This window comes from Lynx canadensis, chromosome B3, assembly GCF_007474595.2.
Source record: "Lynx canadensis isolate LIC74 chromosome B3, mLynCan4.pri.v2, whole genome shotgun sequence".
NCBI classification, from domain to species: domain Eukaryota; kingdom Metazoa; phylum Chordata; class Mammalia; order Carnivora; family Felidae; genus Lynx; species Lynx canadensis.
The window spans coordinates 27,304,344-27,331,879 of record NC_044308.2 but is presented as its reverse complement, the minus strand read 5'-3'; the positions used below and the strand labels follow the sequence as shown (position 1 = coordinate 27,331,879).

Below are 27,536 nucleotides of genomic sequence, written 5' to 3'. Positions count from 1 at the left end.
GTTCCAATGTGTGGGCTTGCCTCCACTACCCTTCTATTTGAGGGGAAAATCAATTCTGAATTTTCGATTTTTAAGTACTAAGTACATTGAGTTTCTCTTAGTCCTTCTCCTCAAGTTTTCTTCCTCCGATCCCGAGTAATTCACTGAATCAACAGTTGGCATTTTGGTAACATGTGTGATACTAAAGCTGTAAATACAGAGGAAATGGAAGGAGTGAGGGTAAGGGGACACACAAATGACAATATTTTTTAAACAAAGTAACCAAACTTTCTAGTTTTTAAAAATTAATGGGAATTACCTGCCCAGTTGGAGTAACAAAGACCTGCATCTCTGAAATAACTTAAAGTACCAGACTAAATATATGAAACAGCTGCCCTAAAGACAATGGATAACAGGCAGTAAAGTTACATACAGTGATCTACAGAGGTGAATACTGGCAGTCACATGTGTCAGTGGCCAAGGAACTCAGAGGCCAAGGAACAAACCACCCAAAAGGACTAGAAGGAATGGTCCACAGAGCTCACAGAGGGCAGACAATACAGCTTGCTTCCAAAACCTGATAATTCCCAGAACATTGGTTAGAGGACTAAGAATGATGTTGCACAAAAGTGGGTAAAAAAATTAAAGGTAGACTGTTGCTCTGATCCCATCAATAACGCTTAAAAGCAAAACCTGAAAGGATTAAATTGTTCACAAGGAACCATAAGCTCAGGAATATCTTTATCAATACAGACATATCAAGCGCTCAGCAAGATAAACGTCACAATGTTCTATATCCATTCAGACATTACCAGGCATGTGTCTCTTCAATAAATAGTATTGGGAAAATTGGATATTCAAATGCAAAAGAATGAAATTAGATCCCTGAATTATACCACTTACAAAAATTAACTCAAAATGGATTAAAAACCTAAATATAAGTTCTGAAACTATAAGAGTCCTCTAAGAAAACATAGGGAGAAAGCTCCTTGACCTTGGTCTTTGCAATGTTATTTTGGATATGACACTAAAAGCACAAGCACCAGAAGCAAAAATAAAGTGGGACTACATTAAACTAAAAAGCTTCTGTACAGCAAGTGAAACAATCAACAAAAGGCAACCTATAGAATAACAGAAAATATTTGCAAACCATATAACTGGTAAGGGATTAATGTCGAAAATGTGTAAGGAACTTGTATAACTCAGTAGCAAATAATAAAAAAAAAAACCCAATTAACGAATGGGCAAAGAACCTGAATAGACATTTTTCCAGAGAAGACATACAGATGACCCACAGGTACATGAAAAGTTGCTTAGCATTACTGATTTTCAGGGAAATGCAAATCGAAGCCATGAGATATTACCTTACACCTGTTAGAATGGCTTTTATTAAAAAGACAAGATATAAGTGCTGCTGAGGTTGTGGAGAAAAGGGAAACTTTATACACTGCATATAAATTATGCAGCCACTATAGGAAAGCATAGAAAAAAGTAAAAAATAGAACTACCATGTGATCCAGCAGTCCCTCTTCTGGGTGTATATCTGGTGAAAATGAAATAATTTTCTTGAAAGGATCTATACTCCCATGTTCAGTGTGGCATTGTTCACAATAGCCAAGACATGGAAACAACCTAAATGTTCATCCACAGGTGAATGGGTGAAGAAGATGTGGGGTGGGGTGGGGTGGTGGTGGTGTGTGTGTTAGAATATTATTCAGCCATAGAAAAAGAAATCTTGGCATTTGTGACAATTTGGATTAACCTAGAGGACATTATGCTAAGTGAAATCAGTCAGAGAAAGACAAAACACTATGATTTCACTTATATTTGGAATCTAAAAAAACTGAACTCCTAGAATTAGAGTAGACTGGTGGTTTCCAGGGGCTAGGGATTGGGGGGTTGGGAGATGTCGACAAAGGGTACTAACTTCCAGTTATAAGATGAATAAATTCTGGGGACATAATGTACAGCATGGTGACTGTAGTTAACAATACTTTATTGTATCCTTGAAAGTTGCTCAGAGGGAGTAGATCTTCAGTGTTCACACCACACAAAAATTATTATGTGAGATGATGGCTGTGTTAACCTTATTGTGGTAATCATTTTGCAGTATATATGTATCAACTCATCATATTGTACACCTTAAATTTATACAATGTTATATGTCAATTATATCTCAAAGCTGTAAAAAATTTATCAGGCATGCAAAAGAGTAGGAAAATATAGCCCATATAAAGAGAAAAATCATTCAGGGGCGCCTGGGTGGCGCAGTCGGTTAAGCATCCGACTTCAGCCAGGTCACGATCTCGCGGTCCGTGAGTTCGAGCCCCGCGTCGGGCTCTGGGCCGATGGCTCAGAGCCTGGAGCCTGTTTCGGATTCTGTGTCTCCCTCTCTCTCTGCCCCTCCCCCGTTCATGCTCTGTCTCTCTCTGTCCCAAAAATAAATAAACGTTGAAAAAAAAAAATTAAAAAAAAAAAAAAGAGAAAAATCATTCAATTAAAACTGACCCAGAAATGACATAAGTAGTAGAATTACTAGATAAAAATATTAAAACAGTATTTTAACCACATGCCTATATCTTTAAGAAACTTGAGGGAAAACTTAAGCATGTTAGAGATTGAAAGGTATTTTAAATGCCCTAATCAAAGTCTGGGATGAAGAATACAGTGCATGTGTTTAATATAGATTAAACATAGTAGAGGAAAAGATCAGTGAGCTTGATGACGTAACAATAGAAACTGAAACAAATGAAACACACAAACATATAAAATGAATATCACATCAGTGAATTGTGGACAACAGCCTCAAGTGGCCTATTATATAAGTAAAGTCACCAAAGGAGAGGAGGATAGGGGATTTTGAGAAATGATGGCTGAAAAATGTCCAAATTAGATCTAGGAATAAAAGAGAACTTCTGTAACTTGATAAAGGGCATCTCTGTTAAATATAGAGCTAATAGTGACTTAATATGACATACTGAACTTTCCCTAACTATAGGAACCAAGACCAAGGACATCTGCTATCAAGATTCAGCATTGTACTTCAAGATTGTCAAGTGAAGTTCAGCAGTATAAAGATATAAAAGGCATTCAAAAGGGAAAGAGAATTAAAGCTGCTTCTTTACACGTAGTATAATTGCTTATATAGAAAATCTATGATACCTACAAAAAGCTACTAGAATCAATAAGTGAGGTTAGCAGGGTTGCAGGATAGATCAATAAATAAAAAGCAATTGTTTGTCTTTATACTATGCAAATGTAATCAGAAATTGAAATTTAAAAATACCATTTATATTACCCCCCCCCCAAATTGAAATAGTAAGGGATAAATTTGACCAAAAAAAAAAAACCATGGATGACTTAGAGAAAACTATAAAATATTGCTAGGGAAGATTTTAGAAGACTTAAAAATCAATGAATGAGTATACTGTGTTCATGGATTAAAAGACTCAATATTGTTGATTTATTAGTTTTCCTCAAATTAACCTATAGATTCAACCCCTTCTCAAACAAAATTTCTGTAGAAATTGACAAGCTGATTGTAAAATTCATAGAGAAATACAGAGCACCTAGAATAATCAAAGCAACTTTGAAAATCAGGAGCAAAGTTGGAAGACGCTACCTTATTTCAAGCCTGATTTTAAAGCTACAGTAATCAAAACAGTGTAGTACTGTTGTAAAGAGAGAGAAATGTATTAGTGGAACAGAATGGAGTCTCAAAATATACCACAAATACTGAATAATGAGTGTGGAAAAATGAAGTTTGATTTCTGCCTTATAACTTCCAATGCACAATTTACAAAAGTGCAGTTTATTGGAGAACAGAGCTTTTTCAACAAATGGTCTTGAACAATTGGATAACCATATAGCAAGCAGTGAACTTTTTGACTTGCACTGTATCCAAAATTAACTCAAAATGAATCATAGTCATAAATGTGAAACCTAAGTCCAAAAGCTTACAGAAGAAAACATGAGAGAAAACCTTTGTGACTTTAGGTCAGACAAGGAGTTTTAGAAAGAACTCCAAAAGCATGATCCAGTAAATAAAAATAGGATAAGTTGGACTTCATAAAAATGTGAACTCCAGGTGTTTGAAAAGACATGCTACAGACTGTGAAAGCATTATTTGCAGTCATACATCTGGCTTAGGTCTTACTTTCAAAATTATTATAAAGAGCTTTCAAAACTCAGTAAGAAGAAAACAAACTTAATTGTCAGTGCTTGGCACATTGTAGGCTCGTTGACATTCATATGATAAAACTCTATAAATGAAATGTTGATTTATAGCAAGGGTGGATGAATTGTTTTGGTAAAGAGCCAGGTAGCCTACATATTTTAGTGTTTGTAATATATGCTTCTTTCCCTTTTTTTTTTTTTTTTTAACAACCTTTAAAAATGTAAAATTCATTCTAGGCTCATTGGCTTTTCAAAAACAGGCCATGGGCCAGACTTGGCCCATATTTGGGCACTAGTCTCCTGGCCTCTAATTTAGCAAGTCTCCTGCTCAGTGGCATTAGGGCAACTGGTATAAAGGAAAACATTTAGGAAATTATAAAATTTCGAGTTCAGGTCTGAATGATTCTTCTTAATTAACAATTGATTTTATGACAATAACCAAAGTGTAGAAAGAGCCCAAATGTCCCGAATGGATAAAGAAGATGTGAGATATGTATGTGTGTATACACACACACACATACGTACACATACTCCATTATATATATATATATATATATATATATATATATATATAGTAATGATAAGATATATATACATATGTATGTATGATACACATATATGATCAGGTGTATATATATATATATATATATATATATACATAAGATATATATATATATATATATATAATGGAGTATTACTTGACAATCAAAAAGAATGAAATCTTGCCATTTGCAACAGCATGAGTGGGACTAGAGTGTATTATGGTAAGTGAAATTAGAGGAAGACATATCATATGACTTCACTCATGTGGAATTTAAGATACAAAACAGATGAACATGAGGGAAGGGAAACAAAAATAATATAAATACAGGGAGGGGGACAAAACATAAGCGACTCTTAAATATAGAGAGCAAACTGAGGGTTGCTGGAGGGGTTGCGGGTGGGAAGATGGGCTAAATGGGTAAGGGGCCTTAAGGAAGACACTTGTTGGGATGAACACTGGGTGTTACACATAGGGGATGAGTCACTGAAATCTATTCCTGAAATCATTGCACTATATGCTAACTAAGTTGGATGTAAATTTAAAAATAAAAAATAAACATAAAAAATAATTCATTTGAGAAGTGTACATTGAATAAGTATATAACAAACCAAAAGCCTAGTATTTAATACTTTTAAAATATTTAAGAATAAAACTATTTCAGTTATATTTGGTGGCCTTTTTTGCAGTCCATGTGACCGCCCTCGCGTCATTGAGTCTCTGAGAGGAATTGAAGTGGTTGATGTTGCTGCTGGTGGAGCCCACAGTGCCTGTGTCACCGCAGCAGGGGACCTCTACACATGGGGCAAAGGCCGGTATGGCCGCCTGGGGCACAGCGACAGTGAGGACCAGTTAAAGCCAAAGCTGGTGAGAAGGCGCCTTGAGAAGGTGCTCAGAGGCCTGGGGTGTCTCCTCACACCCTCACTTTTGAAGGTGGTGGGGAGGCAGCTTCTCATTGTCATTATGCCATTTTGATTTTTAAAAGTCAAAAGTATTTCCTGTTATGGTTTCTTTTTAGTTTTAGAGTTGATGGTCTTAGCCTCATTATTTACAAGGAGGTTTATATTCCATGTGTCATTTAAACAGAATAGTATTTGAAATCTCCTTTTATTATTTTATTTATATTTTACACATATAAATATATATAAATAAATATTACCTGGCATCTAGCTAAATGCTTTGGCTTCTAGAAGGCCCACGGTATTTTGGGTGAGGCAGTGAATAAGACTTCCTGGTGTGGTAGGACTGGCTCACTAGAGACACTGATAACCTGCCTCCTATCATTTATATTGATTTGGTTCAAACTGATGAAGGTGTTTTTGGTCTTATCTTACATGATTATTAAAATTACACATTCTTTGTAAAGGCTTAAAACAGTACCGCCCCCACTCTCCCAACCCAAGAGCATCACAGTACTTTAAAGCCTTTCCTTAGGTAAACCTTCTTTCTGCTGTGATTGCATAACCTTGATTTCTTTTTTTTGAAGGTGGAAGCACTGCAGGGCCACCACGTGGTTGATGTTGCCTGTGGTAGTGGAGATGCCCAGACCCTCTGTCTCACTGATGATGACACTGTCTGGTCCTGGGGGGATGGGGACTACGGCAAGCTTGGCAGAGGAGGCAGTGATGGCTGTAAAGTACCCATGAAGGTATTTGTGTCTGCACAGTGGGAGAAAGGCACCTTTCCCAATGATCTGGGACTTGAGGGTTCCACGTCTTTGTGGAGCTCTTAGAGCCCTCCCCTCCCCACCCCAGGCCCTCCTAGGCTTACCACCCCATCCCCCTCTGCATGCTTCTTAGGAGTCTTTTAACCTCATCTTTACCTTCTTTGCAGAAAATATAATGGGTAGTTGAGTAAAAAGTGAAAGGCCCAAAGGTATTAAGATATATTAAGTGCTATTTGTGCTGTCTTGGGAAATTTATGTAAGTTAGCACAACCTGTGGTTTTATGTAGTATATAGACCTGTTTGAAGAAAGGGATAACAAATTGTTCACGGTCTTTTCAATTCACAGAGTTCTGTAGCTATGATTGTAATAGTACTTGCTGAAAGGGTTGCAGCTGGCTTAGCCAGAAGCTGTGTTAAATAGACATCCTGTGACACACTAAGAGAAGAGACTGTAGGCCTGGGTTGGGGGTCAGATTGCTTTTCTCCATGTGATCTGCATGACTCTGAGCAATTTCTTAACTTTGTGAGACTCTCTTGTCCTTGTGAATGGGTAGTTGGCAGAGATTAAGTTCATTGATGTGTTTAGATCATGTGCTGACTGCTGTGCTGCCTACAGTGCATGAACATGATGGAGCCATTTAGCTGAGGTGTTTTGCTGTGGATTTGGGAGTGTGTGTGCTGTGAAAGAAAACTAGAAATTGTTCTCTGCTTGGTGTTTGGTCTTGTTGGGGATCTGGGACTGCATGTGAGGAGTAGAGACCCTCACAGTGCACAGGCAGCTCTGTGGGGGAGGGGGGCAGCATTCTACTAGGGCCCCCTCAGATGGGACAAGAGCCTGGCCAAAACTGCATAGCTTTTCTTCCCAGAGCTGTGCAGCCCAGTATAGGAGCTGTTGGCCACACATGGCTATTTAAGTTTAAATGTAACTCAATTAAAATTCACTTACTTGCTCATACTGGCCGCATTTCATGTGCTCAGTGTGAGCATGTGTCTGGTGACTTCCATATTGGGCAATGTGGACACAGAACATTTCCATTACTGCAGAGAGTGGTTTTGGCAGGCAGTGCTTAGAGCCAAAGCCTGGTGGAGATGTGCCTGGAGACATCCCTGCATGCTGGTGAGCATTGCTGGAGAACCAGAAACTCAGTGCTTCCTCTTCATTCTTAGCATTTCTTATTCCTTTTCTCTTGCAGGTATACAGTATTTTAACCACATTACAAGTTACTTAAGGTTTCCAAATTTATGAAAAAATTGTGTGTTGTAGACTTTCTTATGCTTAGGAAAGCTTTAGACACAGGCTTTGCACCTTCAGGGATTAGGATGTTGAGCATTGGGGGAATGGAAGTTATTACTTGATATGATTGTGACAGAGGTGAGGGTGAGGAGAGAACAGAGAGAATTGTTTTTAATTAATTTAAATTTAAAATCAAATATGAGGGGCGCCTGAGTGGCTTGGTTGATTGAGCATCTGGTTTCAGTTCAGGACATGATCTCGCAGTTCTTGAGTTCAAGCCCCATGTCAGGCTCTGTGCTGACAGCTCAGAGCCTAGAGCCTGCTTTGGATTCTGTGTCTCCCTATCTCTTTCTGCCCCTCCCCTGCTCACACTCTGTCTCTCTCTGTCTCTGAAAAATGAATAAACGTTAAAAAAATCAGGGGCGCCTGGGTGGCTCAGTTGAACGAACATCTGACTCAGCTCAGGTCATGATCTTGCGGTTTGTGGGTTCAAGCCCCACATCGGGCTCTGTGCTGACAGCTCGGAGCCTGGAGCCTGCTTGGGATTCTGTGCCTCCCTCCCTCTTTCTTTCCCTCCCCTGCTCACATTTGATCTCTCTCTGTCTCTCAAAAATAAACATTAAAATTTTTTTTTTTAAAAATCAGATATGAGAACTTAAGTCTGAGAACAGTCACAGGTAACAAGGAGCATAGCTTGCTGGGTGAGAAAAAGTGATGACTAGGTTAGTGAGCCCCAGTGAAACTTCTGGGTGTTGGTTGTGAAGGGCCTGGACCCCCGATGTACACGGGTGGAAATGACTTCTCATACTAGCTTGACCAAGGTCATGTTTGATTTAATTAACCTGGATAGATGGATAAGTTCTAAAGGCCACAACCTGGTCCTCTTGGCCAATCCTCCTCCCCCTTTTTGCTGATCCTCTCTTGGGGGCCTGTGGGGTCTGAGAGGGTTGGAGGGCAGAGGAGCATTGCAGGGCTTACTGGAGAATGGGGCTGCCACACCAGAAAGAGAAATAGAGTTGGGAGAATAGATTCTGGGGGAAAATGATCATAGAACTTCAACTGTGACATGTCCATTTTTAGTGACACATGCTGAGTGTCATTGTGCAGTAGCATGGGCTCGTGGTCTAGTGTCAGCAGGTGTGCCTTTAGAGTCAGGCATCCTCCTGAGAATACTTACTTGGTTAAGTGGAGTAGGACTTTAAGTTGTGTGAAATATTTGACCTGAGTAAGGATTTTCAGAGTTCTTTATTAGATTTAGTTCAGTCTCTGTGTGGTTGCAGCAGTCAGAAAAAACCTTGATTCAGTCTGATTGAACCTTTTTCCCTTCCAGATTGATTCTCTTACAGGCCTTGGAGTGGTTAAAGTAGAATGTGGATCCCAGTTTTCTGTTGCCCTTACCAAATCTGGCGCTGTTTATACATGGTATGCAAGATTCTGTTTGTTTAATCTCACAAAACCAGTTTGTTAATTTGAAGTTATATTAACTGACATCTCATAGACTGAGATGTAACTTCTATAGCAGGCTGTGATTTGTGTCCTGAAGTATGGTGCTTATGCCAGGAGGGTGGGACGGGGTGGTAAACGACAGGGCCTTGCACTCATAATTCGATGTTTCATTTTGTGCAGGGGCAAAGGTGACTATCACAGGCTGGGCCATGGATCTGACGACCATGTTAGAAGACCTCGGCAGGTTCAGGGGTTGCAGGGGAAGAAAGTCATTGCCATTGCCACTGGCTCCCTGCATTGTGTGTGCTGCACTGAGGACGGTAAGTGGGGAGGCCCAGTGTTGCAGCACAGAGGCCTTTAAATCTAAGAAGTCTGGTCAGGGATAATATATGCATATATATTATCTGAGAATTTCTGTGGTGAGCAGGGCCTGGTGTTAACATCTCTGAATATGTTAAATTTCATGGCTGTGCAGAAAAGAGCAACCAGAGCATACCTGATACTGTTGTTCTTAGGAAGGGCTGCTTGCAAGGTGAGCCTCAGCTGGCCGCTGGGAAACGAATTTGGGGAGGGCTCTCTCCCTTCCCTAATTGATAAGAGGCCTTGCTTTGCCTAAAACTACACAATGTGGTCTCTGCTGAAACCTGTTTCCTGGAACATGGGTATGTGCCAGGTGGAGGTGCCCATGTGACAGCCCTAGTGAAAACTAGGGGCTCTAATGAGCTTCCCTGGTAGAAGGCACTTTGCATGTGTTGTCACAACTCTTTGCTAGAGGAATTAAACTTGTGCTGTGTAACTCCACTGGCATAGGGTCCTTGGAAGCTTGCATCTGGTTTTCTCTGGACTTCACCCATGTGCCTTTTCCCTTTGCTGATTTTATTTCATGTTCTTTCACTGTAATCATAGCTGAGTATGACTATATGCTGAGGCCTGGGCGTTCACCCAATGAATCAGCAAACCTGAAGGTGGTCTTGGGGACCCCAGTACAATGGCAAAAGGGACTTTATAGATAGAATTAAGGTTGATCATTAGCTGACTTTACAATATTGAAGTTATTCTAGATTATTTGATGGGCTAGTGTAATTACATAGACCCTTCACAACAGAAAAGGAGGCCAAAGAGTCAGTCAGATGTGACAGAGAAGAGGCAGGAGAGAGTTTTCAAAGTGTGAGAGAATCTTGATCCACCATTGTTGGCTTTGAAGATGGAGGAAAGGGACCAGGGAATATTGGTGGCCTTGGGAAGCTGGGATCAGCCATCAGCTGATAGCCCACAAGGAAACAAGACCTTGGTCTTCCCAAGAACTGAATTCTTCCAACAGTCTGCATAAACAAGGAAATGAGCTCTCCCCTAGAGCATCCGGAAAGGATGAGCCTGCTGATATCTAGACTTTAGCCTAGTCAGACTCCTGTTGGTCTTCTGACCTACAGAACTGAAAGAACTGTTTAAGCCAGTAAGTTGTGGTAATTTGTTATGGCAGTAATAGAAAACTAGTGTATCATCTTTCATTAAAAGAGCCATTTCCCCCCAGTTTTGTCTCCTTTTAAAGCCTTTGATAAATTATATGAACATGTGCCCTTTAATTGTTTCATTGATGGAAAAGTTTCCTATATGAATAAGCAATTTTTATGGCTTATCATGGGACTGGCATTATAGTTCTTAACCAAGAACTTACAATACATTTTTTTATTTGCTTTAATTCTTTAAATTTTTGAAGCAAATCACACACTTAGAGAATAGTTGGAAGTGCAGTACAAAGAACTTTTTTTTTTTTTGATCCGTTTGAGGTGCTGCCCTGATGCTCCATCACCCTGAACATTTGAGTGTATATTTTACAAATAGGAACACTACTAAACAATCCCAACATGGCTGTTCATTTGGGAAATTCACACTGGTTATTACTCCACCTAATCTTCACTCCCATTCATGGTATAGCACAGGTTATACTTAGCTGTCATTTTAATGTCTCATCTTCTCTGAGACAATCCTCAGTTGTCCCTGAGTGTGATTCTTTGACACTTCTTCAGTCTTCCTGAGCTTTTTGGACTATGACACATTTAAAGATTACAGGCTGTTTATTTTGTAGAACATCCCTCAATTTGAGTTTGTCAGATATCTCCTCAGTAGATTCAGGTTGCACATCTGTGATCTTAATTCAGTCTGTGTTCTTAATTCATTCTAAATTCATCAGGTGTCATATAGTTTCTCTTTGTCCCAGTGGTGTTAACTTGATTAAGGTGGTGGCTGCTAGGATTTTCCATTCTGAATATCTTTTGTAACTAGTAAGTATTTGGGAGGGTATTTGAAGCTATTTAAATATCCCTTTTCTCATTGTATATTTTATTCTCATCAAATATTTGATATTTGTTTTTAATTTATATCTATGTGGGACTCATGGTTTCCTAATTTATTCATTGGATTGTACATAATCTGTTACTGTTAATAATTTTGATGCTGAAGTTGGCCCTGTTAGGCTAGCTTTATTTCCTTTTTTTTTTAATTTTTTTTTTAACGTTTATTTATTTTTGAGACAGAGAGAGACAGAGCATGAACAGGGGAGGGGCAGAGGGAGAGGGAGAGGGAGACACAGAATCTGAAACAGGCTCCAGGCTCTGAGGTGTCAGCACAGAGCCTGAAGCAGGGCTCGAACTCACAGACCGTGAGATCATGACCTGAGCCGAAGTCAGACGCTTAACCGACTGAGCCACCCAGGCGCCCCTTTATTTCCTGATGTGTGCCCATCATTCACTGGGTACTTCCTTGCTTTCTGGCACAATAAGACACCCTATCTTCTTGACCCTCCAAGGCCCAAGCCTAGCATTAACCATTTCCACAAGGAGTCTTGGTGTCTTTAGAGGACAATGGTGTTTAGAAGACAAGATCAGGTTGATAGATGTGCTCATTGCTCATTGCTCTCTCTGGCTCAAAAATAAATAAACATTAAAAAAAAGATTAAAATCCTTGATAGTCTACAACACACTAGAGAGGTTAATATGGTAACTAAAAGGAGAACAATGGCCAAGGATGTGATGTGCTCAGTATATATATATATATATATGTAAATAATATACAAATTTGCATCTATGTTTATTTTTGTGTGTGTGTGTGTGTGTATATATATATATATATATATATATATATATATATATATATACAAATTCTACACATTCACACCAGGAGCCCAGATTCTAGTTCTATACCACAGGGTGATTCATTCTAGTTTTCTTTCCACACTTACAACTCCTTTCTCTTTTGGTGAGAAGTCTGGATTTCATTATCTCTAATATAGGGATCCACTCACTCTGCCTGAATGTGACCAGTGCCCCATCATTACCTTTGCTCTCTCCCCTGCATGGATCCTTACCTGACTCGGGCTGTGACTGCCCATTCTGGGCCACCCCCACACATGGGCCACTCTGCTTGGGCCAACTCCCCACACTGAGCGACCCCCTGTATGGAAGTTTTTGTCATGTATGGATTCTGATTCTCTGCATCCAGTTGTACCTCTGCAGAGAAGTCCTCCTCTCCTTACTTGTGCTGTAACACTGACCCAGTGGCTTTAGGACTGAATTGTCTAGGGTGGGAATGGGCCAGCAAGCACACTGCCGTTGATCATGTAGGCACTGCACTTTACAGAGTGCATGGCTCTCTTAGGAGTCTTTGTGGAATATGGCAAGGCTAATCTCTAGAAAACTAACCTCATTTCTATTTTAGTCACCAAGTGACCTTACCCTAGAATAGTTTTCTGGTGGTGTTTCATGGTTGGGATCTAGTATGGTACACTGAAAAATATGATTCTCATTATGATGAATCTCATGTTTGGGATATGAATAACTATAGGAAGAACTATGTGTTCCTTTAAAAACAGGTTGTGTTTTTAAAAAAAAACTGATTTTTTTCTCTCCATTTAACATAAAAAATTAATTTGGGCAGTTAAGGATATTACCATCTGTTTTACTATTACTTGTTCTGATAAAGAACTGTTACAGTTATGTGCTTACTCCTGTGAACAAATGCTATTGTATTTTTAAGACCAGAATCTTGTGCCTCTTACTAGAAAAGGCATGTTGGCCAGCAGGGGCTCTCAAGAGTTCTGAGAAGCGTGCTCCCTCTTTGGATGTTGCAATTAGAGACATCTAGGTCACACACGAAGTTGACATTCAGCACCATTTGAAGGGAGAGATGATTGTGATGGGAAGATGGTAGAGGTTGTGCATTCACTGGTCCTAGTATACAAGTTCTTGTTCTAAATCCACTTCATTTAGGTGAAGTTTATACGTGGGGCGACAATGATGAGGGACAACTGGGAGATGGAACCACAAATGCTATCCAGAGGCCTCGGTTGGTAGCTGCCCTTCAGGGTAAGAAGGTCAACCGGGTGGCCTGCGGCTCAGCACACACCCTTGCCTGGTCAACCAGCAAGCCTGCCAGTGCTGGGAAGCTGCCTGCCCAGGTTCGTACTAGTTGGGCTGGGTGGGCTAGGAGGTGTACAAGTAGTGACAGAGTTACTATCTGTATATTGAATTATGCATGTAAGTAAGCCACACTCACATTTCATTTTCCATTGTATATTTACACAGGTGTTCCACTGAAAATAATTCAGGTTAATATTCACATTAACCAACATTGTCCATATACCCATGTGTCACCTTCATTCTAAATCTTATAAACTGTACAAAACCATTCTGATAGTACAGGCTGCACACTTTCCTTAGTAAATGTATTTCTATAGACTAATTTTTAGCATTTTCCTTGGTTCACATTACTTGGCTCAAGCAGTCAAACTGGCCAGAATATTATTCTAAAACCAATGAAGTTTTTCACATCAGACTCAGAAGTCTCAGGGATTCCTTGTTTTTGAAAAGGAAAAAAAAAAAAAAAAAAAAAAAAAACTTTTTCAGAATTCAGCTACAAACTGTGACTTATCTGTGCATTTGACACCTAAGTTGATTTAATGTAGTTTCAACATTTCAGGTTCCCATGGAATACAATCACTTGCAGGAAATCCCCATAATAGCACTGCGGAACCGACTGCTGCTTCTGCATCACATCTCAGAGCTCTTCTGCCCCTGTATCCCCATGTTCGACCTGGAGGGCTCTCTTGATGAAACTGGACATGGGCCTTCTGTGGGGTTTGACACTCTACGAGGAATTCTGATATCCCAGGGAAAGGTACTCTTGTAGCAATCTTTGCTATAGGCAAAACTGGTATTTTCAGTAAAATTTAATCCAACAAAAATTCCCAAACTGGGAGTAGACAGAATACAGTGTATTCCACAGGGACTCATTGTTGAGTACCTGCTATATGCCAGGTTCTGTTCTGGGTGCTCAGAATATATCAGTGAAAAGCAGACAAAAATTTCTTCTCTTTTGGAGCTTACATTAAAAATTAATAGTGTGGTGCGTTATTTCCCTTTTGTAATCTCTGCTTCCTAACTCCCCCCTTTAAGGGGTGGGGTGGTTTGCAAAACTAAGCCTCGTTCCTGCCCATGTTCTCTGCTTACCTAGCCATGAGGCATTATGGCAAATCTCCACTGTCAGCAGGAAGGATAAATGAGATAATTTCTTCCCCAGGGATGTCCAGCAGAGGGTGCCAGATATTATACATCATTTAGATAGAAATTCAATATCAGGATATGTAGAGATTCCTAGTCAAAGGATAATTTAACAGGCTGTGAATAGAATCATGAAGGAGGGCATCTAAAAATCACTGGACATATTTTGACCCATTGACATTTGTAATAATTTGAGCTTTTTAGAAATAGGATGCCTGATTCAGGAGTTAAGAGTTTCCCATTACTGGACATCATCGTTTCTGGCAAGTAGGTTGGCAGGATGTTCTAAAAGAACCATTGTGTGGTAGGGGTAATATTTGTGTAGAAAAAAGCATAGAGGTCAGATTGAGAACTCCTAATTTTGAAAAGCCTATGATTCTGAGACCTATTTTGTGACTTATTTTGTTATCAAAGATTACAGTCCCTTTTTTTTTTTTTTTTTAATAATAAAATCTGGATTATTTGGAGTCCTATCCAAACAGATTTATTCTTTTTTAAGAATGGCTTTGTTTGCACTTAGCTGGAGGGGACCGGTCCACACATTTTATTTTCATGTGTGGCTTAGAGACAAGTGGACATTGATAAGGATTGTAGTAATGGTAAGATCTCTCTGATGATGGGGAAGAGGAAAAAGTTGTATGCAGTTAACATTGATAAGAAACTTAACTTCAACCATTTTTTAATAATAAAAAGTAGCAAATTGATCCCTTTTACCATTTTTTAAAAATCTATCAGAGTGGAGATGATAATAGGCAGCTAGGAAAAATCCTTTCCTCATAGGGAGACAACCAAGTGAGAGGCAGGATGGATCCCACATGGATTGCATGAGTGTTCTGCAGGCTGTGAGCACAGGGGCAGGACAGCAGGAGCACTGAAGGAGTCTGGCAGGCAACTTCAGTGGCAGAGAATGTGTAATCAGCCTCTGTTTTGGTCCTGGGTGAGAAAGGATCACATCTGCTGGAAAATTTGGGAAATGGGTGTTAGTGGTGACCATGGAACATTATTACCAGTATGCAATTCAGAGCACAGAAGAGAGAGCATCATAGGAGACCCCTGCTGGATCAGGCCATTCAGAGAAGGGAAATGCATGTTCCTGTGGAGGAGGAGCTGTCCTTGGCTCTGGGCAGAGCAGTCAGGCGGGATGGAGGACAAAAGTAGCTGGTAGGTGTTGTACAAGGGTGCATGGTGATGGGTGCACCTATGTGAGCCCCTGTGTGGCGTAGGGTGCCCTGTGAAAGTCCCTTTGTGGTAATGGGTGGACCGCTGTGAGGTGTGATGGGTCTGTCTCTGTGGGCTGGTTGCCTCTATGACACCCTTACTTGACTTTCTCTACCTCTGAGGCCTCATCCTTGGGCTGCTTAGGGCTCTTGCCCTTCCTGCTTTCAGAGGTTGGAGTTCTGACCTGGGAGAGTGACCTGGATACTCTTGTAGGTACCCTGTGCTCCCCCAACCATGCTATCTCTGGACAACGGCAGAGTTATCCACTTGGCAGAGACCTGGGACTCCTATCGATCCTGTCTCGTTTGTGTCTCTTGAGTCTGCTTCCCTACCCCTGTCCTCACTGGTGCTACCGGTGCCCTGATCCATATGAGTATGGCAGGCCTACCTGTACGTGGGTGTCATTGGGCCCCAGTATTCAGGTTTCTGTCAGTGTATGGTACCTATATGTTTCCTCCTTCACTGGTCTCCCATTCTCACCCCAACCCTGGATCAACATACAGGACTCCCTGGCCCTGCTGCTGGTTTGTGGTTTTGTCACAACAGTGACACTGAGGCATAGTGTTTAATGTCAGTCCTGCCGCGAGTGGACTTGTGGTCTGTCTGGGAGACCTTGGCTTTTCTAGTTAATCCTCAGGGCCTGGCCTAAGTCCCAAGTCAGAGAAGATATGTGCCAGACTCTGGCCCTCCCCACTCTCTGCCCAGAGCATGGTGGGCTTCTCTTGCCTCCAGATGGGGGGCAGAGAGCACAGGTGGGCCTCTGCATAGGCTGTGCCTCTGGCACCACCTCACAATTTGAAAAAGAAGAGTTTGTAGTTACTGTTCTTAAGAAAATTTGACTTTTAGGAGAGAATATTTAAAACAAAACTATGACATGATTTATCTATGGATAATAATATTTCCTATGTCAGATTCTAAATTTTGTCTATCTGTCATATTTTAGGAGGCAGCTTTCCGTAAAGTAGTACAAGCAACTATGGTGCGAGATCGCCAGCATGGGCCTGTGGTAGAGTTGAACCGAATTCAGGTAACAAGTGGAAATTGTTCTGAGTCTGACACTTCTCAGATAAGATGGTTTTGTGGTTGGGAGTTGGGGCTCCACAGCCTGGGGGAACAGCAAACTTTCTCTTGTGCCCTTGCCTTAGAGAGCAAGGTATTACCTGTCTATGGTGTCCTGTGGTGCTGAGCCTTTTAGTTGGGAATGTAAATTGTTTTGTTTGGAACAGAAGTAAGAAAGATTTATTTCAGATAATCCAGAAGCATGCATACAGATAAGCAAAGAGGGAAAAGTAAAAATGACCCATATTTCCACCACATGGCAATAATTACTGCTGACAGTTGGAGGTGTGTTTGTATGTTTGTTATAACCGAAACTGGGTGCCTCTCTTTTGTAACTTGCTATTTTTTTCCCCCTGAAAACATTGTAAGCACCTCTCCTTGCAATACAGTGGGAGTGTGGGATTATTTTTGCTGACCAGCTACCCCATGTTCTCTTGGTTTTTCTGTGCAGGAGGCTAGAAAACCATGCCCACTTTTCTGGAATACAGCTGTGCTACTCGTCACAGCCCCAACTACAAGTGTATCTTCAGTTGCCCTCCTTGGGTTAGGTTCTGAGAAGGAGGTTAGGTCAGGGGCCCTCCATGCATCAAATTGTATGTGGGGACAGTTCCCATTCCCAACAGCCTCACACCCTTCCTGGCTCTGATAGCTTTCTTTGCCCACTTAATAGACCAGAATCACTAATACTGTTCTCTAGTAATGAATAAATGAAAAGTAGACCATCTCTGAATTAATATTGCTGCCAAGTATAGATAAGCTTACAATTTAAAAAATTAACTGGAAACCAGAGGAGCTCCAGTACTGATTATGGTATTGTGTGGTACTTGACATTTAACATGCAAATGAATTGGGCCCCACCTCTTGGAACAGAAACAGAGAGTTATGAAGAACAAATTCTTTGTTCCTTTATATTAACACATGATTTCTACCCTGGTGTTGGTTATATGACTAGACATTTCTCCAGAGTTGTACTTGGGGGCATTTTGAATTAAGACACAAACTCTTATCGTTTGTTGGAGAACACATGTGACCACACTGATGGATGTGGTCCCTTCACTGACGTCAGACTGTTTAATGCTAAGCTCTAGGTCAGTCAGCCTACTCTACAAACAAATGGGCTGTTTAATTAGGTTCATGAAAAAGGTTTTATTTCCACACCTTGGAGGATCATTTTGGTTTGCTCTACGTTATTAGGTCTTAAACACTAAAGTTCATAAGTGAGGAAAGCTCACCTAACAGATTGTTGGGCATTCCTAGATCGTATGCATGCCCTAGCCACATATAGGTGCCTGATCAGGGTCAGTGACCTGATACAGGTGGTTAAATCTGGGGCTTTTGGCATCATTGAACCTTGCTTACCTGGAACCCAAGTTAGGTGTGCCTTTTCTATCTTTCCCTTACCTCAGATTTTGCACTCATCATGCTCCTCTTTCCTTCTAGTCTTTATATTCTAGCACAATGCCTTGTGTTATGAAAATGTTCAGTACATGTTTGAAAAAAACAGAATGGATAAAGGGCAAATTAATATTAGCATTTTTAAAAGGCACATAAACAACTTTCAATGCAGCATGCCATGGCTACTCCAGTTATACCCAGTGGCCTTCTGGTACCAGAGCCAGATCTTTTTCAATTCAGAGTTCATACTTCCATCCTGAAGCTGGAAAGATCTTCCACAAAGATAAACATAGAATTGTTCTTCTGATCAAAAATAGAGTACAGGATGAGAGTGGGAGGTATTCCATGAATCCAAGTTGAACTCAAGATACCAGTTGATCCAGAAAGGTGGTATCAACCATCCTGTGGCCACAGGATGCTCCTGGCATCAGCCTCCTCCCATGGGGATGCCACTGCAGATATTCTCATACTGTCTGTGCAAAGTGTTCTGGAGACACTAAAACATAGGCGTGTTCCTGGAGGGTTTTCTTTGTTTGAATTTGATTTAGTTTTATAACAGAATCTGAAAATCAGCGTGCATAAAAATTTTTAATTTAAAATTTATTACAGAATTAATGCATACTCATTTCTGAAAATTTAGAAAATTCAGATTAAAGGCAGTTAAAATGACCTATATTTCTACTGTCCAGAAGTAGCCACTGGTACACAGGTGCATCCATGCAGAGTCATAGCTGTCTTATCATAGCCATTTCCTTCAGAGGAGCCAAAAGCATCAGCCTCTGTTAACTGGTATTATAAATGGAGGTGATGTGACATTCACAACGGGAAGCTGGGTCTGTGGCTTGTTCCTTATGAACAGACACACCCCTCTTCTTTTCTTTAGTGCAGTTTCCATCAGGGATTTGGGTACCTTAAAGAACTGCTGTGAGGTTTAAATAAAATCACATCTGTGAACATAGAGCCAAATGTGTGGCACACAGAAAATTTCATTCCTTAGGAGTGTGTTATCATTAGTTCATTATTTGTAAGTCCTGTTTATAGTTATTTGTGTGTGAGAATTAGCTATTTATTTTTAAAATTTTTTTTAACGTTTGTTCATTTTTGAGAGATGGAGGGAGACAGAGCGTGAGTGGGGGAGGGGCAGAGAGAGAGGGAGACATAGAATCCGAAGCAGGCTCCAAGGCTCTGAGCTGTCAGCACAGAGCCGACGCGGGGCTCAAACTCACAAACCATGAGATCATGACCCGAGCTGAAGTTGGACACCTAACCGACTGAGCCACCCAGGTGCTCCAAGAATTAGCTATTTAAACTCACCTTAGAACTCATTAAGAAGTTAAGGATTGTAAGAGTTTAGCTGGAGGAGGCAACGGAAAAGTGCATTTTCAAGATCATTTTTTCCTTAACTTTTCATTTTGCAATTATTTCAGACTGAGCTTCTCAGGTGATTCTGAAGCACAGCATAGCCAGCAAAGCTGTAGGGTTACTGAGTCCATACCAGGTGAGGGCCTTAAGGGCTCTTGGTCTGATCTGTTTGAAAATCTTAGATTAGGGGCACCTGGGTGGCTCAGTCGGTTAAGCATCCGACTTTGGCTCAGGTCATGATCTCATGGTTTGTGGGTTCTAGCCCTGCATCGGGCTCTGTGCTGACAGCTCAGAGCCTGGAGCCTGTTTCAGATTCTGTGTCTCCCTCTCTCTGTGCCCCTCCCCCACTCACGCTCTGTCTCCCTCTGTCTCAAAAATAAATAAACATTAAAAAAAATTAAAAAAAAAAAGAAAATCTTAGATTAGGATGAGAAATAAAGATAGGAAAAGTGATTGGGGGAAATGCAGTGACCCAAGGGTTGGAGTAGGATATGTGCAGGTGAGTAAGGGAGGGGAGCAGGGTTCTGTTCTGGCTGAGATAGTGGCTCCAGGTTTGGGTTCATAGTGCTGATAGTCTGCTAAGGAGAGCTGCTTTTGGAGCTCCTGGCGTCTTATTCATGGAGGCCAAAGCAGAGCGGTAAAGTGGTTGGCCATAGTTAAGTTAATGAAATGTGTGGATGAATCAGATTGTAGTTACTAACCACACCAGGTGCCACCACTCTGTGTGAATGACCAATGAGGTTTGTGATTTCTTGAAGGAATGTTTACTTAGACACCACCAGTCCTGAGGGTGCTGGGCTGTGGCAATGTGCTGCAGGCATTTGGGTGACCAGAGGCCATGCCTCCCATGATTATAGCAGAGCTTCTATTGGCACAGCTGTCCAGCAGGGATCCTGTGCATGAGGCCTGAGGAGGTAAACATGTGGTGTCGAGTGAGGGGAAAGGAGTGTGAAACCAGTCTTTGAGGTCCTCAGAGGGTTTGTGTGCAGGAAGAGACATGAGGTCCCTCTTGGGGGGAGGAGGGAGAATCATAGAGAAATGAGGTATGGCTTAGTCTAGAAGCTCTTCCACCTTGTACAGATATGTTTTGTGGATTTTGCTTTGTTTTGTTGGGTGATCACGGCAGCATCTGAGTGCTGCTGGCTGTGGACTCCATTCATGACAGCTCTTTAGGTCTGGCAGCAGAGTGCTGGCTGGACTTCTACTCTGGTGACCAAGGCAGAGGAAAAAAAAGGGTAACAGGAGGGGTAAGTGGCTATAGGGCTCATTATTGCCCAGGGCTGGTTGGCTGTGGAAGATAGAAGCTGTGTCCTTTCTGCTGCTGCAGCTGTTCCATATTTGTTTCTTTCTCCTCTGTAGGTCAAACGTTCAAGGAGTAAAGGTGGCCTAGCAGGCCCTGACGGGACCAAGTCTGTCTTTGGGCAGATGTGTGCTAAGATGAGCTCGTTTAGTCCTGACAGCCTCCTCCTCCCCCACCGTGTCTGGAAAGTCAAGTTTGTGGGTAAGAACTTGCATGCACTGCAGACCTGTGGTCCTGAGGGTTGTCAGTCTGAACACAGGCATTAGTGCAATGGGCATTACAAGGAGAGCTGAGAAGCCCAGCTGGCTGCACCCTGTGGGGTTTGCTGGGGTGACTATGAATTACTGATTCTCTTTTCTTTCAAGGTGAATCTGTGGATGACTGTGGTGGTGGCTACAGTGAGTCCATAGCTGAGATCTGTGAAGAACTGCAGAATGGACTCACCCCCCTTCTGATTGTGACACCCAATGGTAGAGATGAGTCAGGTGCCAACCGTGACTGCTACCTGTTCAGCCCGGCCGCTAGGGCGCCCGTGCACACCAACATGTTCCGCTTTCTGGGTGAGCCTACTCACACAGGCATCATGTGACTGTGTGTGCCTTAGTTAGCTTAATGTCTACTGTGTCTTGGGAATCACAGATATTTTGAGTACTGTATTCGGTCTTAGCTTTTTTGATGTGTACCTGCAGGGACATGCAGAACCCAGCCATCATTTGCTGGGTGCTAAGGGGCAGAAAGTGTCTTTGGCACTCAGAAGATCTGAAATTTCATATTTCTGTAGTTTAAATGTATCTGAAACTTGGAATCAGATCTGAGGGGATTTTGGTGGTTGGCCAGTCCCTTCCTCCTGTTGCATTAAGTATCTGTGCTGAGTACTCCTGTTGCTGCCTGTACTTCTCCAGCCATTGCACCTACCTTCCTTGAGAAACTCCAGCTTTTGTTTTGTCATCAAAGGAACGGGGATTGGCCTCTGTGTGGTTTATATCCGTTGGTGGAAAGAGGAGGAGAATTAGAAACTCTCCCATAGGAATAAAAGGAACAAAGGAAGTAATGAATTTAGAATAGGACAAAATGTTTTAAGGATGGACCTAACTTGGGGTGCCTTGGTAGCTCATTTGGTTGAGTGTCTAACTTTGGCTGAGGTCATGATCTCATGGGTCATGAGTTTGAGTCCCACATCGGGCTTGCTGCTGTCAGCACAGAGCCTGCTTCAGATCCTCTGTTCCCTTCTCTCTTTGCCTCTCTCTCTCTTTTTTTCTTTCTCAAAAATAAACAAACATTAAAAAAAAAAAAGGATGGACCTAAGTCTCCATGAATTTGGGTAGCACTGGTTTAGAAGGCAGTGAGGCCCCAGTGTAGAGCTAGTCTCTACTGTGTTGTTGATTGAACTAGCTGTTTCATCATTGATTTCAAGTATCTACTGTTACTTGTGCTTTGAATGAGCAGGTGTGTTACTAGGCATTGCTATCCGGACTGGGAGTCCCTTGAGCCTCAACCTGGCTGAGCCTGTTTGGAAGCAGCTGGCTGGGATGAGCCTCACCATTGCAGACCTCAGCGAGGTAACCACCAGGAAGGTGGGGATGGGGAAATATGACACTTTGTGTACCTGATACAGAGTACAGGGGGTGCCTCAGGCTGCAGACTACCTTCTGGTAGCAAAGAAGGTCTATGGATATGAGGCCAGTTTGCTGCCATAACTTGGTAGACCATCTGTTTTGTGGTGCTTTGCAACTTGAAATCTTGTCAGATAATAATGTTCACCATTTTTCCTGTGGAGGAGGGGAGCTTGTGAGTGGCCGGGTGGTGGCTCTGGCTTTCAGTGGGGGAGACATGACTGACCAACCACAGCCAGCATCCTCCCATTGGCCATCCTTCCCTTGGTACCATGACTGTAGGGTGAGCTTCATCTCCATCCAGTGGCTGTTGCTCTCTTAGCTGTTAATTTTAAGGACTTCCTTGAATTACAAGTTCTTTCCTTAGCTCCCTGGGTGAAGTACTTTTTCACTGCTGGTCTCTGTTATTTCCTGGCGTGTACAGTGCACCAACAGCTTGAGGTATGCCCAGTGCAGACTGAGGCCCCCTTGTGGCTGAGTGTCTCAGGTGTGAACTACAGTCAGAGGTGTAGGAAAGACCCAGACTTAACATGTCGGCTCCCTTTTTTCCCTTAAAAGGTTGATAAAGATTTTATCCCTGGGCTGATGTACATCCGTGACAATGAAGCCACCTCAGAGGAGTTTGAGGCCATGAGCCTGCCCTTCACTGTGCCAAGTGCAAGTGGTCAGGACATCCAGCTGAGCTCCAAGTACACACACATCACCCTGGACAACCGTGCAGAGTATGTTCGGCTGGCAATAAACTACAGGTGTGTGGTCATCTATCCTCCATTGTTTTGATTCAGTAAATAGCAAAAATAGAAAATGGTTTGCTTGGATGGCTGCATTTTTCAGAAATATCATACAGTAAAATGCTAATGGACTTGGTTCCAACTGCTGCTGATCTGTAGTCATCAAAACTTGTTTTGTAATCCGACTCCGAGTACTCATTATTGCCTGAGATTCCTGGCTCTGATTAGAATACCAAGGTGGATAGAATTGCCCTGTTTTGGGAGCTGTCCAAACAGAGATCACAGGGCCTTTGGGTGCCCATCTGTGTGATCTGTCAACACTCCTGGGCAGGACTGTGCCTGGCCCCTGCCTGGCCATCACACCAGCATGGTTGCTGTGTGGCAGGTCCGCAACACCTGCCCTCCCCATATAGCTTTTGCCCATTGCTGCTTCCACCTGACATTACAAGTCCATACAGTGTAGTCCTTGGGGACCTCATTCTCCAGAAGCACCTGGCCAGGTATTGTGGTGAGACTGCATATTGGGTGGACTTTACTTGCTGAGTTCTGCTTGTGAGTGGTCCTGGCAACTGTGCTGTGCTCTCTGTGTTCATTTCTGCCTTGTGCCCTAACTCACCAGTCATGAGGGCCACAGTATCTGCTTCCAGAGGGTTCTTACTGTTGGTGCTCTGGAGCCTGGTTCTCTGATTATGCATATCTAATTCTGGCTCCTTCCTGGGTGTGCAATAAATATTAAGAATTGTGTCTTGGAAGCTGTAGGTAGTTTTTAAAATTATCTTCTATGTGCCAGTGTAGCTGCACTCAGAATGTGATGCCATTTCTATAAGATGCACACCTTGGTCATCTGTGTGGTAAGTCTTGGTATAGGCAGGACAAGATTTGTGTTACCAAAGATAGAAATGCAAAGTGATTTTTCTCTTTCAGACTCCATGAATTTGATGAGCAGGTGGCTGCTGTTCGGGAGGGAATGGCCCGAGTTGTGCCTGTCCCCCTTCTTTCTCTGTTCACTGGATATGAATTGGAGACAATGGTATGCCCCTAAGTGCTACTGCCCTGGAACTGCCTTTTGCATATTGAGCCACCAAATCAGTGCCACTAGTTAATGTCTTGATTAAATCTTGCCCATAATTTACATCTGAAGTAGCTCATGCCTGTTGAATGAAGTGAAAACATGTTCAGGAAGCTGGTGTTCCCTGCCTGCCTCTTTCCCTCCCTCGCAGCTATCACCCCACACCAGGGTGGAGCACAGGGTCAAGTGCACATCCATCTGAACACACAGGACCTATCCTCCCAGCCATCCACTCCAGCTCTCACACCCATCCTGCCCCAAACGAGCCTTGGTAGAAAGAAAGAATGATTGACTCTGTACTGAAGTGAAGAGTCAAAAGTGTCAACCATCCCTGACAGTGTGTCCTTCTGCAGGTGTGTGGCAGCCCAGATATCCCTCTGCATCTTTTAAAGTCGGTGGCAACATACAAAGGGATCGAGCCTTCTGCATCCCTGATCCAGTGGTTCTGGGAGGTGATGGAGTCCTTCTCCAACACAGAGCGTTCCCTCTTCCTTCGCTTTGTGTGGGGCCGGACGAGACTGCCCAGGACCATCGCAGACTTCCGGGGCAGAGACTTTGTCATCCAGGTGCGGTTCCTCCACATCTTGTGGTGTCAGCTGTGGGGGCATGCTCCTTGCACACGATTGTACAGCAGATTAGAAATGGGACTCTCATGTTATATGGTTTTTCTTTCTTCCTGGGAACAATAATGAAAAGCACACCAAACTTCTTTGATTTGATCACTCAGAATTTTATGACTACAGGATTTAGGTCTCACTTTCTACTTCTGGAAAATTTATCTGGCCACCACAAGAAGATACTGCTATTATGTTAGCATATTTGAGATTTTGAGCACACATGTCATTTAAAGCATATGTCTGATTCTCTGGTTGAATTAGGTAAATTAAGTAATGTTGCTTACTGAGAAAAATAAGAGCACCATCAGACTGAGAGCAGGAGTTTTGCTTTGATTTCTAACTCGGTGATCTGATGGCCGGAAATAGGCTCCATTTATCTTCCAGGTCATGGGGACTCAGCTGCCCTCTCTCTCCCTCCTCCATCCTGAGGCACTGAGTATGACTTTCCAGGTAGCAATACCATGGAAGTGGGGAGCTTCCTCAGAGGGCAGATTGGGGTGGAGGGTCCATTCTCTCTGCATTCTTGGAAGGATTTGGGGATGGGTTCCTTCCTGAGCATAGCCTGACTCCAGTCTCTGGCCAGGGTTGCAAAAATAGTTGGAGATCTTTGAGAACACATGTAGTTTTTCTCTCCTAAGGTGGGTAATTACTGGATTTCATCCACATGTCTTGCTGGCTTCATAATATCATATCTGTAGTAATTGAAAGGGGGCTAATGGTTCAAGGAGAATTCCCTATGTAAGTGGGTGCTGAGGATGTGCCTTCTGCCTGCCTTGTGCCAGGCCCTTTTTACAGCACTGATTTGTCAAAAGTAGTTGTCACAGTAACCAATTGCTATTTTTGACCATAAGTCCTAGGAATTATTGAGCTGTTCCTTTTAATTTCTAAAATTGACTATAGAGTATATGTTTTCTGATATTTTGTTACTCTTAGCCAAAAATGTTATGATTTTTGTGAGAGTCAAGAATCTAATGAACATAATGAAATACATTTGCAGTTTTATCTGTCCTTGCACACCATCTCTGATTATTTAACATTTTTTCATCAATAGGTATTGGATAAATACAACCCTCCTGACCACTTCCTTCCTGAGTCCTACACCTGCTTCTTTTTGCTGAAGTTGCCTAGGTATTCCTGTAAGCAGGTGCTGGAGGAGAAGCTGAAATATGCCATCCACTTTTGCAAATCAATAGACACAGATGATTACGCTCGCATAGCCCTTACGGGAGAGCCGGCTGCCGATGACAGTAGTGACGACTCGGAGAACGAGGATGTGGATTCATTTGCTTCAGACTCTACACAGGATTATTTAACAGGACACTGAGATAGAGAAATGCCATTCATCGCAAGACACCACGAGACTGAGCAAGAAGGCAGAGCACTACAGTTTAGAGTGCTGGAGGTATAATGTATTTGATGAGAAATATTAGGTCTCTAAAATGCATGGGGGTGGGCAGGGAGACTGATCGCTGGTGATTGAACAATGAATGGAATAATGATTGGGAAATCAGCTCTTGCACGAGGGGCACTATGTGGACACTAACATTTATTTTTGAGACTTAAAAGGGTCTTCTCACCCATAATGCTGCATTACATGTAGGACTTCTGTGTTTACTAAAGTGTGTAAATGTTATATAAATACTGAATTGCAGCATCCCAAAAATGAATAAAAAGCCTTTTTACTTGTGGGTGCAATAGACTGTGTTTTTTTCTTTTTTTTCTTTTTTTTTCTTTTCAAGTGTGTGCGTTGTCTTGATTGTACATTGGAAATACTGTGTAATGATTAAATCGTATTATAAATACTTCAATTAATATTACCCTGAATTTGTTTATTAAAAGTTTTTTGAACATTAAATGATCAGTATTACTTGAATGCATCCAGAGATTATTTAAATCAAAACCAAAATAAAAAGGCCATTGGTCTCCCTCTTCTCCCCAGGTGCACATTTTAGCATATGCGGTATGTAACTTGAATTGAGGCCTTTCTGTGAGCAGTATCTATGATAGAAGGTATACTATATATAATGTTTGTGTCTTGTATATCCCTAAATTTTAATTCCCTATGAATAAAACATCTGTCACAAAATTATAAGCTGAACTTTCTTACCTGGTTAGACTAGCACTTGGTGGTGTGCTACAACCAAAAAGTAGTCTTTGATATAGCATTAGTTAAAGCCATTCCAATCTAGGTTAGACTTTTTTGCTTACAAAAACCAAAGTCACTCTGGTGATAAAGGAGGAATGGGTATTAGGAGAAAGGAAAGTTTCAAGAGGAGTGGCTGGCATTGGGAGCTGGGGACCAGGAGCCTTCAGGATCCATTCCCCTGTCCTGCACCCCACCTGTCCTGGTTCTCATTCCCATCTGCCTGGGGTCAGGGGTGTGTTTCTGGTCTAGCCAGCCATGGGGTACTATTTGAGGTGCTTGGTCTAGGGTTGTGTGTATGGCAGGTTCCCTGCAAAGGGAAGGACAGAATAGGGTATGAAAGTTGGCCGACGGGTCTGGTGCACTAGAACTTGAGGTAAACTAGATGTAGGCAAAAGGAGGTATTGTATGTTGGGAGATGATTTCTTTATT

At 42.0% G+C, this 27,536-nt stretch overlaps 1 protein-coding gene across 5 annotated transcripts in view; it reads left to right on the top strand.

The window, feature by feature from the left end:
- HERC2 (HECT and RLD domain containing E3 ubiquitin protein ligase 2) overlaps positions 1 to 26,816 on the top strand; it is a 289,146-nt gene extending 262,330 nt beyond the window's left edge. For 3 of the 5 annotated variants that reach the window (XM_030317589.1, XM_030317587.1, XM_030317588.1), the window contains 14 exons: positions 5,386 to 5,563; positions 6,183 to 6,344; positions 8,927 to 9,018; positions 9,223 to 9,362; positions 13,308 to 13,495; positions 14,017 to 14,214; positions 16,759 to 16,842; positions 20,991 to 21,132; positions 21,297 to 21,491; positions 22,378 to 22,490; positions 23,103 to 23,293; positions 24,200 to 24,305; positions 24,698 to 24,910; positions 26,013 to 26,816. In XM_030317589.1, coding sequence (XP_030173449.1) covers positions 5,386 to 5,563; positions 6,183 to 6,344; positions 8,927 to 9,018; positions 9,223 to 9,362; positions 13,308 to 13,495; positions 14,017 to 14,214; positions 16,759 to 16,842; positions 20,991 to 21,132; positions 21,297 to 21,491; positions 22,378 to 22,490; positions 23,103 to 23,293; positions 24,200 to 24,305; positions 24,698 to 24,910; positions 26,013 to 26,285 — 2,275 coding nt within the window. In that variant the 3' untranslated portion in view covers positions 26,286 to 26,816. Of the gene's footprint in view, positions 1 to 5,385; positions 5,564 to 6,182; positions 6,345 to 8,926; positions 9,019 to 9,222; positions 9,363 to 13,307; positions 13,496 to 14,016; positions 14,215 to 16,758; positions 16,843 to 20,990; positions 21,133 to 21,296; positions 21,492 to 22,377; positions 22,491 to 23,102; positions 23,294 to 24,199; positions 24,306 to 24,697; positions 24,911 to 26,012 lie in introns of those variants that run through there. The other 2 variants (XR_003969350.1, XM_030317591.1) reach the window with 2 other exon arrangements.
- Positions 26,817 to 27,536: the final 720 nt, after the last annotated feature.